Source organism: Bos grunniens, chromosome 10 (assembly GCF_055505025.1).
Source record: "Bos grunniens cultivar Pamir isolate PY7600 chromosome 10, Bosgru_T2T1.0, whole genome shotgun sequence".
In the NCBI taxonomy this organism is placed as follows: domain Eukaryota; kingdom Metazoa; phylum Chordata; class Mammalia; order Artiodactyla; family Bovidae; genus Bos; species Bos grunniens.
The window spans coordinates 67,559,961-67,577,594 of record NC_141174.1 but is presented as its reverse complement, the minus strand read 5'-3'; the positions used below and the strand labels follow the sequence as shown (position 1 = coordinate 67,577,594).

At 35.4% G+C, this 17,634-nt stretch overlaps 1 protein-coding gene and 1 non-coding gene across 4 annotated transcripts in view; both read left to right on the top strand.

The window, feature by feature from the left end:
• The window catches only part of BUB1B (BUB1 mitotic checkpoint serine/threonine kinase B), a 55,207-nt gene that overhangs the window by 1,536 nt on the left and 36,037 nt on the right, over positions 1-17,634 (top strand). For all 3 annotated transcript variants that reach the window (XR_015134947.1, XM_086321928.1, XM_086321926.1), the window contains exons 2-5: positions 1,645-1,791; positions 6,742-6,801; positions 7,189-7,333; positions 11,240-11,436. Coding sequence is in view for 2 of the 3 variants with exons in the window: in XM_086321928.1 (XP_086178054.1) it covers positions 1,645-1,791; positions 6,742-6,801; positions 7,189-7,333; positions 11,240-11,436 (549 nt within the window). In the remaining variant the exon portion in view is untranslated. The remainder of the gene's footprint in view (positions 1-1,644; positions 1,792-6,741; positions 6,802-7,188; positions 7,334-11,239; positions 11,437-17,634) is intronic.
• TRNAS-AGA (transfer RNA serine (anticodon AGA)) lies at positions 16,356-16,427 on the top strand. The gene has a single exon. It is a non-coding gene; the product is annotated as a tRNA-Ser (tRNA).

Below are 17,634 nucleotides of genomic sequence, written 5' to 3'. Positions count from 1 at the left end.
TAAACTAAAAGGTAGATAGTGGTTGGTACAAAACAAACAAAACTGGGGAGGAGGAGGGTTGGTGCAATTTTTGATAGTTTTGAACAGAGGGCCTCACTGAAAAGGTGTTATTTGGATCAAGACTGGAAGGAAACTCAAGAGTTAGTCATGCATTGATCTGGGGGGAGAAGTACAAAGACTGAAGGTGAGAGTTGGGTGAGGCAGGGGCACTGGCTGAGTAATTGGAGCAGAATGAACCAGAGAATAAAAGGAAGTAAAAATGGTGAAGATGCAGGCATTGGAAGGACTTGGCTTTTACTCTGTAGTTGAAAGTTATTGGAGGGTTTTGAGCAAAAGAAAGACATGATCTGACATGGGTTTAAACAGGATCACTTTGGCTGCAGTATCGAAAAGACTAAAGGTAGAAAAGGATGGAAGCAGAGAAACCAGTTTAGACATTATTTAAATAGTCCAGGCAAGAGAAGATGGTGGCTTGAGTCAGGCTGAAAACAGTGGAGATGCTGAGAAGAAGGCTTATTTCTGGATATGTTCTGGAGGTGGAACAAACTGGACTTGCTGGATGACTGGGGGCTGTGAGAGGGGTGTCTAGGTTGGCATTAAGATTTTTTACTTGAGAGCTGGATAAATGAAATTGCCATTTATTTGAGATGAGGGAAAAAGCAGGTCTTTGAGGAGGCAAGAGGAGAAGGGAGGGAGGAAGCAATCCCAGCTCAATTTTGGACATTTAACAGATATTTTAATTGCTATTGTAAGAGAAGAAATCTAGAAACCTCAATATTTATTCACTGCTTACTACTGTTAGATCCTGTGTTAGATCATGAGAATAGAAAAATAAATGACATGGCCCTTATATTTACACAAAATAGTTAAAAAGATAAGAGTAGTTACAACTTACATTATTAATCACTTACACTTTGTTTTCCTGAAGGGAGTTTTTAGCTCTCGTCTAGACTGAGGTCACACAAAACTTTCACTTTATTTTTGAAAAATAGTGCCTGTCTGTCTCTGTTTTAAACACAGAAATAGCATCTCTTGGCCAGAAGTAAACTTCTCTTCGAGGATTGTAGAGCTCTGAAGTTCAGAGTATATACCCTTTGTGGTGATTACCTCCAAAAAGCTTTTGCAGATTCCCCCCCCATAGAATTGACATAATTGGAGGAGCCATTTATGACCAGTAAACTGTATTTTTGTCTGCTTCTACTCTGGGCAACCTATATATATAAACTTCAGCTTTAAGTAATCAGTTGAAACATGGGGTTAGTCTGATAAACACTTTGCTAATTTTAAATTAAACAAGGTGATGTATTCAGTGATAGGCATCAATCTGACTTTTGTCTAGTTTGCCAAATTTATAATATTTTTTTCCCTTCTTTCTTCCTGTCATAAACTTTCTTCTTAGGATATTGCTCACAATACTGTAGCCATGTTCTCTCTTCCATTAGGTAATACTGCAGCCTTGAACTTGGAAACCAGGTCACAGATAGAAGGTTAGGAGTATAACATTAATAACACTACTAATCTGCTGGCCCACTGTATTTAACCCAAAGATCATGAATTATCACTTTTCTGAAAACATTTACAATAATCCAGTGTTGTAACAATTCAGTGTTAGTATGAGATTTACTTTTGTTTCTCTCTTCACAGTGAAGTCATGTCCTTGGAGGGAGATGAATGGGAGCTGAGTAAAGAAAATGTCCAACCTTTAAGGCAGGGGCGGATCATGTCCACACTTCAGGGAGCTCTGGCACAGCAAGAATCTGCCTGTAACACTACTCTTCAACAACAAAAACGGTATGTAGGATGGTTGGGGCTCCAACCAGTCATCATTCACCCCCAGCTGTGGTAGTTAATGTGGCCGTGGACCCATGCAGGATGGCATAAGGAGTGGAGTACTAAACTACTCTTCAAAAATTGGTAGTCTGAGAATCTGTTCCCCTCCTGCTTTCTTATCACACAACAGCTATCTAAAGATCCCCTCAAGCGCACTTAAGAAAAAGAGCTATAGGATTCCATTTCACTGGAGCAGCCAAACTCTTTATCAATAGAAATATTTCTCATACAGGGGTAACTGATAAGCAAAGCAGTATCATATTATAGTATTTACCAAAAGAATTATGTCATTCTGAATCCTGAAACAGAATTAACTCTTTGAGACTAATCAATTAATGAAATTGCTTCTTTGTGTTCTGAATACTGAGGGAGAGTGCATCTGTTTATCCTTTGTCTGTACTCAATTATTAATGTTCTAGGAAACTATTTTTGAGAATGTGTGCAAAAGAAATAGTGGTCTCCAAAGAAAATGTAAGCCTTGGAGAAACTGAATTTAAGGAACTCAGGGTGATGAAAAGCTGAAAAATACCACTATATTGTTCAATATAGTGAATGATAAAACTTGCTCTCCTTTGACAAATGTTTTGATAAATACACTTCTTTTCAAAAAGGTAAACTAAAGTATTGGTTTCTACCTGCAGTCTCGTGACCAAAAAATTCTTGTATTATCAGAAAATTATCATAATTTTGATCTAATGTAATGATTACCCTTGATCATCTCTTTGAATCTTTAAAAGCATTGGATTTTATGTTTTTGTTTCACAGATGGTGTTCTATTCTTAAATCTTTTTGATGACATTCTGTGACATTGTACTAGTTTTTCCACTTCACTAACTACTGTTCCTTTTTGCTTGTTGGCTTCCTACTTCATTTTACCTAAGTTTGTGTTCTTTGCCCTCTGTTCTCATTCCATATTCAAATTTTCCAGCATTATTTAACTACTGTCTACATCTCTTACTTGCCTTCTAAATATCTTTTTATCTTCCTGTAACATATGATGAGATAAATATTTCACTAGTGTATTAAATACTGAATATCTTCTCTCATGTAGGACCTTCCTTTTTCTACTCCATTTTGATTAATGGTATGAATTAATCTGAATGATTAATTAATTCAGATTAATTAACCTGAATTACCTCACTGCTCTCTCATACTCATTGATTTAGTTGATTGCTAGGAATTGGTGATTTTTTTTTTAAAGATCTAATTATTATTATTTTAAACTTTTGACTGTGCTGGGTCTTTGTTGCTGTGTGCAGGCTTTCTCTAGTTGTGGTGAGCAGGGAGTACTTTTTGTTGCAGTGCGCAGGCTTCTCATTGAGGTGGCTTCTCTTGGCCACCTAGGCACATGGGCTTCAGTAGTTGTGACTCTCAGTCTAGTAGTTGTGGCGCACGGGTTTAGTTGCTCCAAGGCATGTAGGATCTTCTCAGAGCAGGGATCGAACTTGTGTCCCCTGCGTTGGCAAGAAGATTCTTAACCACTGGACTACCAGGGAAGCCCCTGATTTTTTTAAGTATAATTTGCATGCAGTGAAAGGCTCAAATTTTTAAGTATGCTTAGGTGATTTTGATACACATTTCAAGACAGAACATTTTTATTACCTCCGAAGATTCTCTCCCGCACCTTCCCAATCAATCTTCCCCTCCTCCATGAAGAAACCAGTGATCACATTTTTATCACCATAGGTTAGTTTTGTTTATTTTACTATATATAAATGGAATTATGCAGTACTTTCAATATATTTTTTAGGCATTTTCACGTTGCATGTATTTAGTAGATTGTTCCTTTTTTTTAACTGAGTAGTATTTCATTTGTTTATCCATTTATCAGTTGATGGACAAATGGATTCTTTCCAGTTATGTGTTTTGTGGGTAAAGCTGCTATTTACATTCTAGAGTAAGACTTTTTGTGGACATAGATTGTCATTTCTCTTGGAATAGCATTGCTAGGTCATAGAATAAGTGTTTGTTTTCCAAAAAGGTTGTAATATTTTACACTCCTATCAGACACGTATTAGAATCAATTTTCTCCAGATCCATTCCCATATTTAGTGTGGTGGGTTTTTTTTGTTTTTTTGTTGTTTTCATTTTAGCCATTCTGGTGGATGTGTAATAGTATCTCATGATGGTTTTACTTCCCATCTCCCAGGTGACTACTGAAGTGAGCACTTATTTATTTGTTTATTGGCCATTTATATATCTTCTTTTGTGATGCATTTGTTCAGATATTTTGCCTTATTTTACAATTGGAAGATCCCCTGGAGGAGGGCATGACAACCCACTCCAGTATTCTTGCCTGAAGAATCCCCATGGACAGAGGAGCTTGGTGGTCTACAGTTCATGGGGTCGAAAAGAGTTGGACATGACTGAGCATCTAAGAATAGGACTGAAAGAGTTCTTTATGTAGTCTGTATACAAGTCCCTTATCAAATATATGTGTTAAAATATTTTCTCCCAGTTCATGGCTATCTATTTTCTTGGTATTTTTTGACAAGCCGAAGTTTTTAATTTTGATGTCTGATTAATTAGTGTTTTTCTTTTAGTACCTTTTGTGTCTCCTCTAGGAAATCTTTGCCTGCCTAAAAGGTCCTTTTTTCTGAAAAAAGGAAAATATCCTGTAATTTTTTTTTTTCTCCTAGTAGCTATGTTTTAGCTTTTATGTTTAAGTCTGTGATTCATCTTAAATTTGTCCTTGTGCATGGCGTGAGGTTAGAATAAAAGGTCTTATGCTTCCGTCCCTACCCTCATATGCCTATCTGCCTTCAGTTGTTGAAGAGAGTTTTTTGTCTTTCCCCATTAAATTGCTTTGGGGCTTTTGTCAAAAATCATTTGGTTGTGTATGTGTGGATCATTTCTAGACTCTATTCTGTTCCATTGATCTAACTGTCTACCTTTTCATCAGTTGTATGTTGTCTTGATTAGCTTTATATAATAAGACTTGAAGTCAGAATAAGTTCTCCACTTGTTCTTTTTCAAAATTCTTTCAGCTATTATTGGTCCTTTGCTTTTCCAAATTTTAAAATCATTGTGTCAGTTTCTAGAAAAGAGACTGCTAGGATTTGAATTGGATTGCATTGAATCCATAGATAAATTTGGAGGTTTGTTGATTTTTATCAATAGTGTCTTGAATTTTTTTTTTCATTATTTCATTATCTTATACTTAAATCACCATTTTAGTCACACAATTGTGGCCCCTTTTCTAATTTCTCCTATTCTTATACTGTTGTTATCAAACAGGGTTCTTGGATTCTTTAATCAATAGAAATTGATAAGAGGCCAGACAAGACATTCAAGCAAGGCTTTACTGGGACTAGAGCTGCAGGGAGCAAAAACAAGTAACAGGTTCCCTTGCTTGCTTCCTGAACATGGGCCAACTGGTGCCCTAAAGGGAATGAGGGTAGCGGTGGGTCCAAGGTTTGGGCTGGAGCGGTGGCTCCGGTGATCTGCCCACCCCCTTGGTTTTGCTGTATGCAGGGATCATACTGCAGTACCCTGCTTTTGCTCTGGACACCTTAGAAGCAGCAGTTGAGTTTTTGGACTTTTTGTATCTTGTTCAAAATTTGTTCCAGCTGTGTTCATGTACACAGTTATTTTTAACTCCCTTATAGTTTCTTTATATTCTCTTGCTCCAGAAAACATTTCTCCAGGTACAAGCACTGTAGCCAAGGGTCCCAGGTCTCAGCCTTTTTCAGTGTTACCTGATTAATCTTCTTGAAATCTTTACTTACCATATTCAAGATACTCTCCAACTGAAGAACCAGTACTGGCTTGAACAGGCAGAATCCAAGCTCTTTAAATTTGCATTTAAAGCATTCTCTTACCTCTCTAGATATCTCCATTTATTCCCAATACTGACTCTATGTTATAGCTGGATAAGCTCTCTGATTTTGACAACTGTATTCAATACTGATTTCCCTCTCTCTTGGAAAACTCTCTTTTTCTTTGAAATCTTATGTTTCCTTCAGAGTCCCACCTTCTACGACTGCTTCTATAACGCCTCCTTTTGACATCATGAAGCCTTTACTATCAATTCTTGGCAGTTGTAATATACTGCTCTGTATTGTTAATTTTTCATTTATGTACTGTCTTTCTTATTAGAGTTTAAGGGTCTTTTGTGTCAGGGACTACTCCTTTATGTTAAACATAATCCCTTATACAGTTGTTATTGATAAATTGTTTATTTAAATTGTGGTTTATTACATAATACTTCCCCTCTATTCTGACTGGTCAATCTTTAACTTCATCTTAGCCCTCTGCCTTTGTAAGCACTTTATAAAGTCATATTTCACACTTTCTCTGAAACATTCCTCCAATTTTTATATGGTCTAATTCTTCTTTGACTAATGTTATCCATGGAATTTCTCTGTAAGAGTCTTATTTCTGGGTATATATTTATGTGTGTGTATATATTTAGCTTCTTCAGTACTATCATATGCATATAAAGGTAGTGGGTGTCATTTATTGAGTACTTAACTACTTACTTTGTTAAACACTTTACACTTAAGACTAATCAACCTAATAAGATAGATCATATTATTATCCCCATTTTACAGATGAGGTAACTGAAAGCAGAGTTTAAGTAGCTTTTCTAATGTCAGTTAGTGATTAGTGGAGCTGCACTGGAACCTTGGGAGTCTTGTTCCAGAGCTTTAAATGCTGTGTAATAGTGCTTTTCTATAAGTTGTCTTGAAATTTCTCTAATTTCTTCATATTTTGTCTCTCCAGTTATGTTATCAAACAGAATCCTGATTATTTCTATTCTTTTTCTTTCTGTTTAACAAGCTCTCAAACTCCAATACAGTTATCTAGATTGATATTAAATACTTAATAATGAATAAAAATAAAGGTGACACTTGTTCATTTGGCTGTTATCACTATTGCTTATGCTAACATTTTCTGTTTAAATTTCAGAGCATTTGAATCTGAAATTCGATTTTATGCTGGAAATGACCCTCTGGATGTTTGGGATAGGTGAGTCTTTTTTATTTAACAGGGCAATAGAAACTCAATAGATGGAGTTCTTTTAGCTATGCTTCTCAAACTGGGTTGTGTGAAGCAGTGTGTTAGAGTAGAGAGTAGTGTTTTTGAGACACAAAGAAGCAGAATAATCATAGTGTATCTTCCTGAGGTGTGACTGTGAGCTATACCCGTCTGCCACCATCCTCATTTTTTCCCACAGGTACATATTAGCAATATTTAGAAAAGTTTGAGAGATACAGGTTTAGGACATGTCACTGAAAAACTCTAAATAAACATTGTCAACATATTAGATATTTCTACTTTGAAAAGTCCAGAATGGATCTTGGAACAAGACATGTTAAACTTGAAAAATAATTCATTTCCTCTCTTCCTATTCAGATATATTAACTGGACAGAGCAAAACTATCCTCAGGGCGGGAAGGAAAGCAATATGTCAACATTATTAGAAAGAGCTGTAGAAGCACTACAAGGAGAAAAACGATATTATAATGATCCTCGATTTCTTAGTCTCTGGCTTAAGCTGGTAAGTCTTTCTGAAGTGCCATCTGAGTTTAAAATATTAAATTAAGAGATATTTCTCTATAGGTATCTTATACATCCAAAAACTGAGCTGTTCAGTAGATACTAAACATTCCATAAATACTCAATATTTGTTAAATTGTTTCCATCTAGAGATGCATTTTACTATATTTTTTTAACCTATTAAAAGTGATCATAAGGCCATATCTGGCCATATCATAAGGCCAGATAAGATCATCTCTCTCTGTAGGAATGGGTTATTTATCGATTTTAATCATCATTAGTCCATGCAGCTGTACTTGGGGAGGACATATAGGAACCAGCACGTGGTAGGTAGTAGTTCAGTTGTTTGGGAAAAGCTTTTGTAGGTGATTCTGCTGTTCCTTTCTTCCATTTTTTGAATCATCACCATAAAAAAAAGTGTTGTTTATATTTTATCTATCTTTCATTTTTTTTTCATTTAGTATGTTGCTATAATTAAAACTATTGACCTGACCACTTTGTACTGTCTTACTTGACATGTAGTTCTTTTAAGAACACTTTTGAGGATTTTTTATGAAAACATCTTTATAAAAATGATGACCAGAGTTTCTTAGACATTAACTCTTCTCTTTTATTCTAAAAGAGATTAGAGAAAAGCAACTGGGGACTTCCTGGTGGTCCGGTGGTTAAGAATCTACCTTCCAATGCAGGGGACACAGTTTCAATCCCTGGTTGGAGAACTGAGATCCCGCAGGCCATGGGGCAACAAAGCCCACACACGACAACTACTGAGCCTGCACACCACAACTCGAGAGAAGCCCACACGTCTCAAAAAAAGACCACCTAACCCAACTAAGACCTGATGCAGCCAAAAATAAATAAATAAATAATTCTTTTAAAAAAAGGAAAAATGCCAAGTGGTAAATATTTAGAATAGAATTTTAGGTGATAGAATTAGATATTGGATAAAAACTTTAAATAAAATATATAAAAAATTAAAAATAAGTAGTCAAGTAATTCTAAATAATAGACTGTTTTCAACAATCATTGTAATACGATGAAATACCAACATTGGAAATTAATAAGTTTTCTGGCTAAAATATATCTCCATATTTCTGGCTAAAATAAAATAATTATTAATATAGTTAAATGAATCTTGAAGACATAATTATCTTGATTTCTGCAGGTCATTTGACATATCTTGGCATCCTTATGTAAGTTGGTGACATTACCTTAGGGATAGTAGTTATGGAAATTTATAAGAAAGGGTGGCACACAAAGAATGCTAAACAGATTTGTTAGTATGGAGACTGTGGTTCCTGATGGTGTACCAATAGATTTTGTTGTTCATTCTATATATAATATTCTTATATGTGACTTATTAGAAGGTTGAACTAAATAAACCTCTAAAGTGACATTTAATCCCAGGTTTCTATGATTATATTTAGTTGGGGCTATTAAAAGTAGTAATTGGAATAATTTCTCTGTTCACTTGTGTTAACCCAATGTTTATAGTGAAGAGTAATGATTATCATAGAGTAAAAAGCATAATCTAAACCAGTGCTCCTGAAAGAATGATCTGTAGACTGTTCAAGGTAAATACAAAAATTGAGAGTAAGCGTTTAGAAATTTTATTAACAATTTAATGTTGTGCATCTATGCACATCATTTTTCTTGTAACTTCTATTTTTATTGTCTTTTTAAAAAATATTAGTCAACAATGCAATGAAAACTTTTAAACACACACGCCTAAAACTGTCCCCTTCACCACAGGTAATTGGAAAAGCACTGGTCTAGATAACCCTCAAGTTCAACATTTAAAAAAAAAAAACTGCCCCCTTCACCACAGGTAATTGGAAAACACTGGTCTAGATAACCCTCAAATTCAACATTAAAAAAAAATAAAAACCCTCAAATTCAAATTATTAGTCCTAGAGTGATCAGCAGTAATCTCTAAACTTTATACCTGGGAAACAAGGTGCATATTAAATTATTTTGCTCTCTTTCTTAGTCTAAAGGAATAAAGATGGGTTCCTCAAACTACTCTTTTGCTTTGCAGAAAGTTTTTTCCAGTCATTTTTATAAAGGATAACTAAAATCTAGCTAAGGAAAAATTTGTTCTTAGAAAATATCCAGTATTTTTAGTTAAAAGTTTAAAATGGTTTTAATTTGGCTTTTTAAGAGTTACCAGAAAGATATGTTTAATAACTTTTGAATCGATTAATCTAACCATCTTATCCTTTTATTTATTTCTTAAGTGATCTTATTCAGCACTCTAGAATAACCCAAACTGTATTCAGTGCCCCATGCTGCACCACAGTTATTCAGAAAACCATTACTGAAGTGCAGTCAATTTTAAACTTTATTTATGTAGTAATAGATATCAAGGACTTGCTCTTACAGTGATAAACATTGAGAATTATTACTTTGCTTGAAATATCATCACATGTGGGAAAACATCTCTAATTTGAATAAGCAGAAAAACTCCATTACTGAATTACTGTGAAATTAAACTATAAGATACTAATGGATTTTGTTAAAGATATAAATGGAACATTTCATTTTTTTCTACTAGACCGTGGGTAGGGACTGGAATGTAGTAGAGAGCAATGTTTTCTGCCTTTGTGGGACTTACTTTATTGAGAAAGACAGATGGGTTAAGTCTAACAGAAGAGAAAGAGGGAAAGTGTTGAGATGTATGGTAAAACATACGAGGCAGACTAAACCAAGGCTACGCAATCAGGAACAGAAAGATATGAATGAAAATACATGTAGTAAATGAACAGGAGAAAATATTATCCTCTGCAGTAGTAAAAGAACTCTTAATGAGAACACTGAAATGTTATTTTTATATGAAAGTAGAAACTTTTAAAAATAAATATTAGCTATGAAATTATATTTGGAAATAACTACTAACATTTTAAATTTGTATAACCATCTTAGAAAGCAATTTACTTTTTAACATAGTTCCACTTATAGGAATTTATCTTAAGGGAATAATGTAAAATGTGAAAGGCAATATGCTTAAAGGTATTCATTACACAGTTATTTACAATTGGGAAAAATTAGAAGTGATTTGTCCAAAAAATAAGGGAATAGTTAAATGATGAAAGATCTACTAGATGGAACATTGTTCACCTGTTCAAAAATATTAATTAAGTAGCAGCATGGAAAAATGAATGATGCACAGTTAAATGGAATAAAAATATTTAATTATGATTAAAACTATAAAATGACAAAAATCTTTTTATCCTGTGGAAAAATGATATATGTTCCTTTTTTTCCTCAAGAGAAAAATAAAGACTGAAAAAATACATCAAACTTGTTAGTGGTGTGGGATTTTACTGATCCGTTCCCTTTCCCTTTTCGCTGCTCGAATTATCTGTATTGTAGCTGGTCTTAATAAGGTCCCTTTTAAAATACAGGTTTGACCGTGTCATTTCTTAGCTCTCCTACCCCAACACATATAACATTGACTATCAGGTATATTTACAATTGATGAGCTTGACTTTCAAGCCTGGTCACACCTTTTTTCCTCAAACTTCTATCTAGCCTACACCTCCACAAATTTAGTCTTCCGTGTCTTTGCTTATGCTTTTTCCTCTGCCTAGAGTGCACTTCATTTCCCACTCTTTACCTTATATAAGTCTATTTCTCCTTAAGGGCCACACTCAAATGTCATGCATTCTTGAAAGCTTTCTTCCCCATTTCTTTTTCTTACAAATTAGTTCCTTACTTTTGTCAGGTAAGGGATTAGTGTAAATGTGTTTTAGGTCCTCCCAATATATTCCTTATAATCTTGTGTTATAATAATAGATAATATTTTTTTCAGTGCAGAAACTACATATTGTATCTCCAGTGACTGGCACATAACAGACAAAATGTGAAGAAAAATTGGTTAACTGCTAATGCTTTTAATTTGTTACAGGGGCATTTATGCAATGAACCTTTGGATATGTACAGTTATTTACATAACCAAGGAATTGGCATTTCACTTGCTCAGTTTTATATCTCATGGGCTGAAGAATATGAAGCTAGAGAAAACTTTAAGAAAGCAGATCTGATATTTCAAGAAGGTATTGAACAGAAGGCTGAACCACTGGAAAGACTGCAGTCCCAGCACAGGTAAACTTCCTCTCTGCAGCTTTTTGTAACTCTTTAATAGATACAAAAAGTTGTTTTGCATCTGAATAAAGTGCTCTCTGTGGATTGGCAAGTTAATTTCATTACTATTCGGTTTTTTAAAAGACAATATTTCAATATTTTCTATTTAATATACAGTAAAATCTAGTCTTTGATGTACAGTTCTGTATGTTTTCACAAGTAAATAGAAACATGTAACCATTATCATCATTAAGATATAGTTGAATTATTTCATCACTCCATAGAATTCCCACATTCTATCCCTTTGTGGTCAACACCTACTCACAGTCCCAACCTCTGGCAACCACTGATCTATTCTCCAGCCCTATAGTTTAGACTTTTCCATAATGTCATGTCAGTGGAATCATATAGTATATAGTCTTTTGATTCGGGCTGCTTTCATTTAGCATAATGCATTTGAGTTGTAAGAGTTCTTTATTCTGAATACAAGTCTTTTGTCAGATGAATGATTTGTAAACCTTTCTCCCAGCTTAATTCTGGAAGTGACTTTTACAGTACAGAAGTTTTTAATTTTGAAGAAGTTTAATTTATCAATTATTTCTTGTATGGGTTGTGCTTTTGGTATATCTAAGAATTTCATCTAGCTGAAGGTCACAAAGATTTTTCTCCTGTGTTTTTATCCTGAAATGTTATAGTTTTACTTTTTGTTTTTAAATTTGTGATCCATTTTGAGTTAATTTTTGTAGAAGGTATTAAGGTTCTTTTTTTTTTACCTATGAGCCTTATTTATTCACGTGCCTTTTGTTGAAAAGGTTTTCTCCATTGAAGTACCTTTGCATTTTTGTCAAAAATCAGGTGATCATATTTGTGTAGGTTTATTTGTTACTCTGTTTTCTCTTTTGATCTTAATGTCTATCATTGGTATATATTACCCTTATCTAGATTGCTGAAGAGTTATAGTAAGTCTGGAAATCAGTTAATTATTCTTTTTAACTCTTCTACTTCATTTGACTTTCTGTATAAATTCTAGAATCACCTTTCTAGGATTTTGATTAGTATTATGCATGAACAAGATGTATTTCTCCATTTATTTAGATCTTTTATTTCTTTGAATAGGCTTTGGTAGTTTTTGTCTTTCAAGGACTTGGTCCGCTTCATCTAAGTGATGAGTTAGTAGGCATAGAGGTGTTCATAGTATTCCTTTATTATCTTTTTAATGTCTATAGGTTAGGTAGTGACCTTCCTTCTTTGTTTTTTCATATTGATAATCCTGATATTGGTCCTCTGGTTTATCAGTTTCTATTGATCTTTTTAGGAAATCAGCTTTTGCTTCCATTGATTTTTTAATCTTAATTGATACTCTGCTCCTGATTTTATTAATTTCTGCTCTTTATTATTTCCTTCTTTGTGCTTACTTTGGGTTTAACTGCCCCTTTTCTAATTTAAGGTGACACTTAGAGCACTGTTTTCTAGAGCTTTTTTTCCTAATATAAAAGATTTCTGTCTAAGCACTGCTTTAGCTGTATCCCACAGATTTTGATAATAATACTATATTTTCATTTTCATTCAGTTCAAAATATTTTCTAATTTTCCTTATGTCTTCCTTTTGATCCATGGGATATATAGAAGTGTGTTATTAGGAAATGTTTGGAGATTTTTCAGACATCTCCCTGCTACTGATTTCTAGTTTAATTCCATTATGGTTAGAGAACATAACTTGTATGGTTTCAAGTCTTTCTAATTTATTAAGGTTCACTCTATGGCCCAGAATATGTGAATGTTTTGTGTACACCTGAAAAATGTGTTTTCTGCTATTTTGGAATAAAATATTTTATAAATGTCACTCTTAGGTCAAGTAGATTGGTAGTCAGTTCTGGTCTTCTTTATCCTTGCTGACTTTCTGTTTACTTATTCTGTCAATTACTGAGAGAGGAATCTTGAAGTCTCTTTTATTGTGGGCTTTTTTTTGTGGGATTTTCTTTTTCTTTTTTTTCCCACACAGCCTGTGGGATCTTTGTTCCCCTTCCAGGAACTGAACCTGGGCCCTCGAAAATGAGAGTTCAGAGTCCTAACCACTGGACCACCAGGGAATTCCCTCTTTTATTGTGAATTTATCTCTTCTTTGAGCTCCTATCAGCCTTGCTACATATATTTTGAAGTTCTATTAAGTAAATACACATTTAGAATTGATCCCTTTATCATCATATAATGTTCATCTTTATCCCTGATCATACTTTTTCTGAAGTCAGCTTGATCTGATATTAATATAGCCAGTCCAGCTTTCTTTAGTTTTCATGATATGTCTTTTCCTTTCTTTACTTTTTTTCCTAACAGTTTTAAAGGTATGCAACCATTGCCACAATCTAATTTTAAACATTTTTAACATCCCAAAATGAATTCCATACTTACTATTATTCCACAGAACTGGAAAAGGTCAGTTTTCATTCCAATCCCAAAGAAAGGCAATGCCAAAGAATGTTCAAACTACCACACAATAGCACTCTTCTCACATGCTAGCAAAGTAATACTCAAATTTCTCCAAGCTAGGCAGTTGCGACCCACTCCAATACTCTTGCCTGGAAAATCCCATGGACGGAGGAGCCTGGTAGGCTGCAGTCCATGGGGTCGCTAAGAGTCGGGCATGACTGAGCGACTTCACTTTCACTTTTCACTTTCCTGCATCAGAGAAGGAAATGGCAACCCACTCCAGTGTTCTTGCCTAGGGAATCCCAGGGACAGGGGTGCCTAGTGGGCTGCTGTCTATGGGGTCGAACAGAGTCGGACACGACTGAAGCGACTTAGCAGCAGCAGCAGCAGGCTTCAACAGTACGTGAACCAAGAACTTCCAGATGTTCAAGCTGGATTTAGAAAAGGCAGAGGAACCAGACATCAAATTGCCAACATCTGTTGGATCATAGAAAAAGCAAGAGAATTCCAGAAAAACATCTACTTATGCTTCACTGACTATGCTAAAGCCTTTGACTCTGTGGATCACAACAAACTGGAAAATTCTGAAAAAGATGGGAATACCAGACCACCTTACCTGCCTCCTGAGAAATCTGTATGCAGGTCAAGAAGCAACAGTTAGAACCAGACATAGAACAACAGACTGGTTCCAAATTGGGAAAGGAGTACGTCAAGGCTGTATATTGTCACCGTGCTTATTTAACTTATATGCAGAGAGTACATCATGTGAAATGCCGGGCTGGATGAAGCACAAGCTGGAATCAAGATGGTCAGGAGAAATAGCAATAACGTGAAATATGCAAAAGACACTACGCTTATGGCAGAAAGTGAAGAAGAACTAAAGAGGCTTTTGATGAAAGTGAAAGAGGAGAGTGAAAAAGCTGGCTTAAAACTCAACATTCAGAAAACTAAGATCACGGCACCCAGTCCCATCACTTCATGGCAAATAGATGGAGAAACGATGGAAACAGTGACAGACTTTATTTTCTTGGGCTCCAGAATCACTGCAGATGGTGACTGCAGCCATGAAATTAAAAGACACTTGCCCTGAAGATAAGCTATGACCAACCTAGACGGTATATTAAAAAGCAGAGACATTACTTTGCCAACAAAGATCCATATAGTAAAAGCTATGGGTTTTCCAGTAGTCATGTATGGATGTGAGAGTTGGACTATAAAGAAAGCTGAGCACCGAAAAATTGATGCTTTTGAACTGTGGTGTGGGAGAAGACTCTTGAAAGTCTCTTGGACTGCAAGGAGATCAAACCAGTCAATCCTAAAGGAAATCAGTCCTGAATATTAATTGGAAGAACTGATGCTGAAGCTCCAATACTCAGGCCACCTGATACAAAGAAGTGACTCGTTGGAAAAGACCTGATGCTGGGAAAGATTGAAGGTAGAAGAAGGGGATGACAGTGGATGAAATGGTTGGATGGCATCACCAACTTAATGGACATGAGTTTGAGCACGCTCCCGGAGTTGGTGATGGACAGGGAAGCCTGGCCTGGTGCAGTCCATGGGGTTCCAAAGAGTCAGCTACAATTGAGCAACTGAACTGAACTGAACTGGTTAGCAGTGACTCTCCATTCCCTCTCAACCCAGTTCCAGGCAACCATTAATCTGCTTTCTCTCTCTGGGTTTCCCTATTCTGGACATTGCACATAAATGGAATCCTACGTTATGTGGTCTTTTGTGACTGGCTTCTTTCACTTACCGTATAGATGAACATAGTTGTGGCATATATCAGTATTTCGTTTTTATTGCTGAATAATATGTCATTCTATAGATACAGTGCATGACTTATCCATTCATCAGTTATTGGGCATTAGGTTGTTTTCATTTTTTGGCAATTATGAAATAATGCTGCTACAAACATTCATATTACAGGATTTTGTGTGGATTTCCTTTTATTAACAAAGGGGGTTCTTTTTATTGAAGGGTAGTCGATGTACAGTACTGTAGAAGTTAAAGGTATACAATGTAGTAATCCACAATATTTAAAGGTTATACTCCAGGTGGTGCTAATGGTAAAGAACCCACCTGCCATTGCAGTAGGCATAAGAAATGTGGATTTGGTCCCTAGATCAGGAAGACCCTGCATGGCAACCACTAAAGTATTCTTGCCTGGAGAATCCAGTTGGCAGAGGAGCCTGGCTGGCCACAATCCATAGGGTCACAGAGTTGGGCACGACTGAAGTGACTTAGTGTGTGCACACACTCCATCTATAGTTATTATAAAATATCGACTATATTCCCTGTGTTGTACAATATGTCCTCGTAGCTTAGTTTGTACCTAATAGTTTGTACGTTCCTATCCCCTACCCCTATTTTGCCTCTCCCCACTAGTAATGACTAATTTGTTCTCTATATCTGTAAGTTTCTTTTTTGTTTATTCACTAGTTTGTTGTATTTCTTAGATTCCACATTTAAGTGATATTATGCAGTATTTGTCTCTTTGTCTGACTTATTTTGAGTCCCTGGTGGCTCAGAGGTTAAAGCATCTGCCTAGAATGCGGGAGACCCAGGTTCGATCCCTGGGTTGGGAAGATCCCCTGGAGAAGGAAAATGGCAACCCACTCCAGTACTCTTGCCTGGAGAATCCCATGGAGGGAGGAGCCTGGTAGGCTACAGTCCATGGGGTCGCAAAGAGTCGGACACGACTGAGCGACTTCACTTCTCACTTCTTCTGACTTATTTCACTTAACATAATCCCCTCCAAGTCCATCCATGTTGTTGCAAATGGCAAAATTTCATTCTTTTCTGTGACTGAATAGTATTCTACTATATATGTATACCACATCTTGTTTTTCCATTCATCTGTTGGTGACAATTAGGTTACTTCCATATCTTGGCAGTTGTAAATAATGCTGCTCTGAACACTGGGGTGCATGTGTCTTCATATTAGTGTTTTTTTTTTTTTTCAGATATATACCCAGGAATGGAATTGCTGGGTCATATGGTAGTTCTATTTTTAGTTTTTTGAGAAACCTCCATGCTCTTTTCCACATTGGCTGTAGCAGTTTACATTCCCACTAACACTGTACAAGGATTCTCCACATCCTTGACAACGTTTGTGATTTGTGTTCTTTCTGATGATGGTCATTCTGACAGGTGTGAGGTGATACCTCGTTGTGGTTTTGACTTGCATTTCCCTGAAGATTACTGATGTCAAGCATCTTTTCATGTGCCTTTTAGCTATCTGCCTTTCCTCTTTGGAAAAAGTCTGATAAGGTCTTCTCTCCATTTTTAAATCAGGTTTCTCTTTTCCCTTTTAACTTGACAGTGTCTTTTTATTAAAAGTGGTTCTTATACACAGCAAAGAGTTGGATGTTGTGTTTTTCTCAACTCTCACAATGTTTTTTATGTGGTTTATTTAGAACATTTTGATGGAATTACCAACTTTGTGGGATTTAGATATGTTATTTTAATATTTGTTTTCAGTTTCTCTGTCTTTTGTTCCTTTGTTGCCCCTTTACTGTCTTCTTTTGGATTTTTTTTTTTTTTTTTTTTTTTTAGTATTTCACTTTATTGACTGTTATTTTTTTAGTGGTTCCTCTAGGGTATATAATACATATACCTAACCTTTCACAGTCTACTTAGAGTTAATATTTTACCACTTCAAGTAAAATAATAGAAGCTTTATAATCATATAGGTTCTATATCTTCCCTACTTTCTTGATATACTGGTGTTAAGTATTACATTTACATACATTGAAAATCTCATCAGACAATGTTATAATTTTTGCTTTCAAA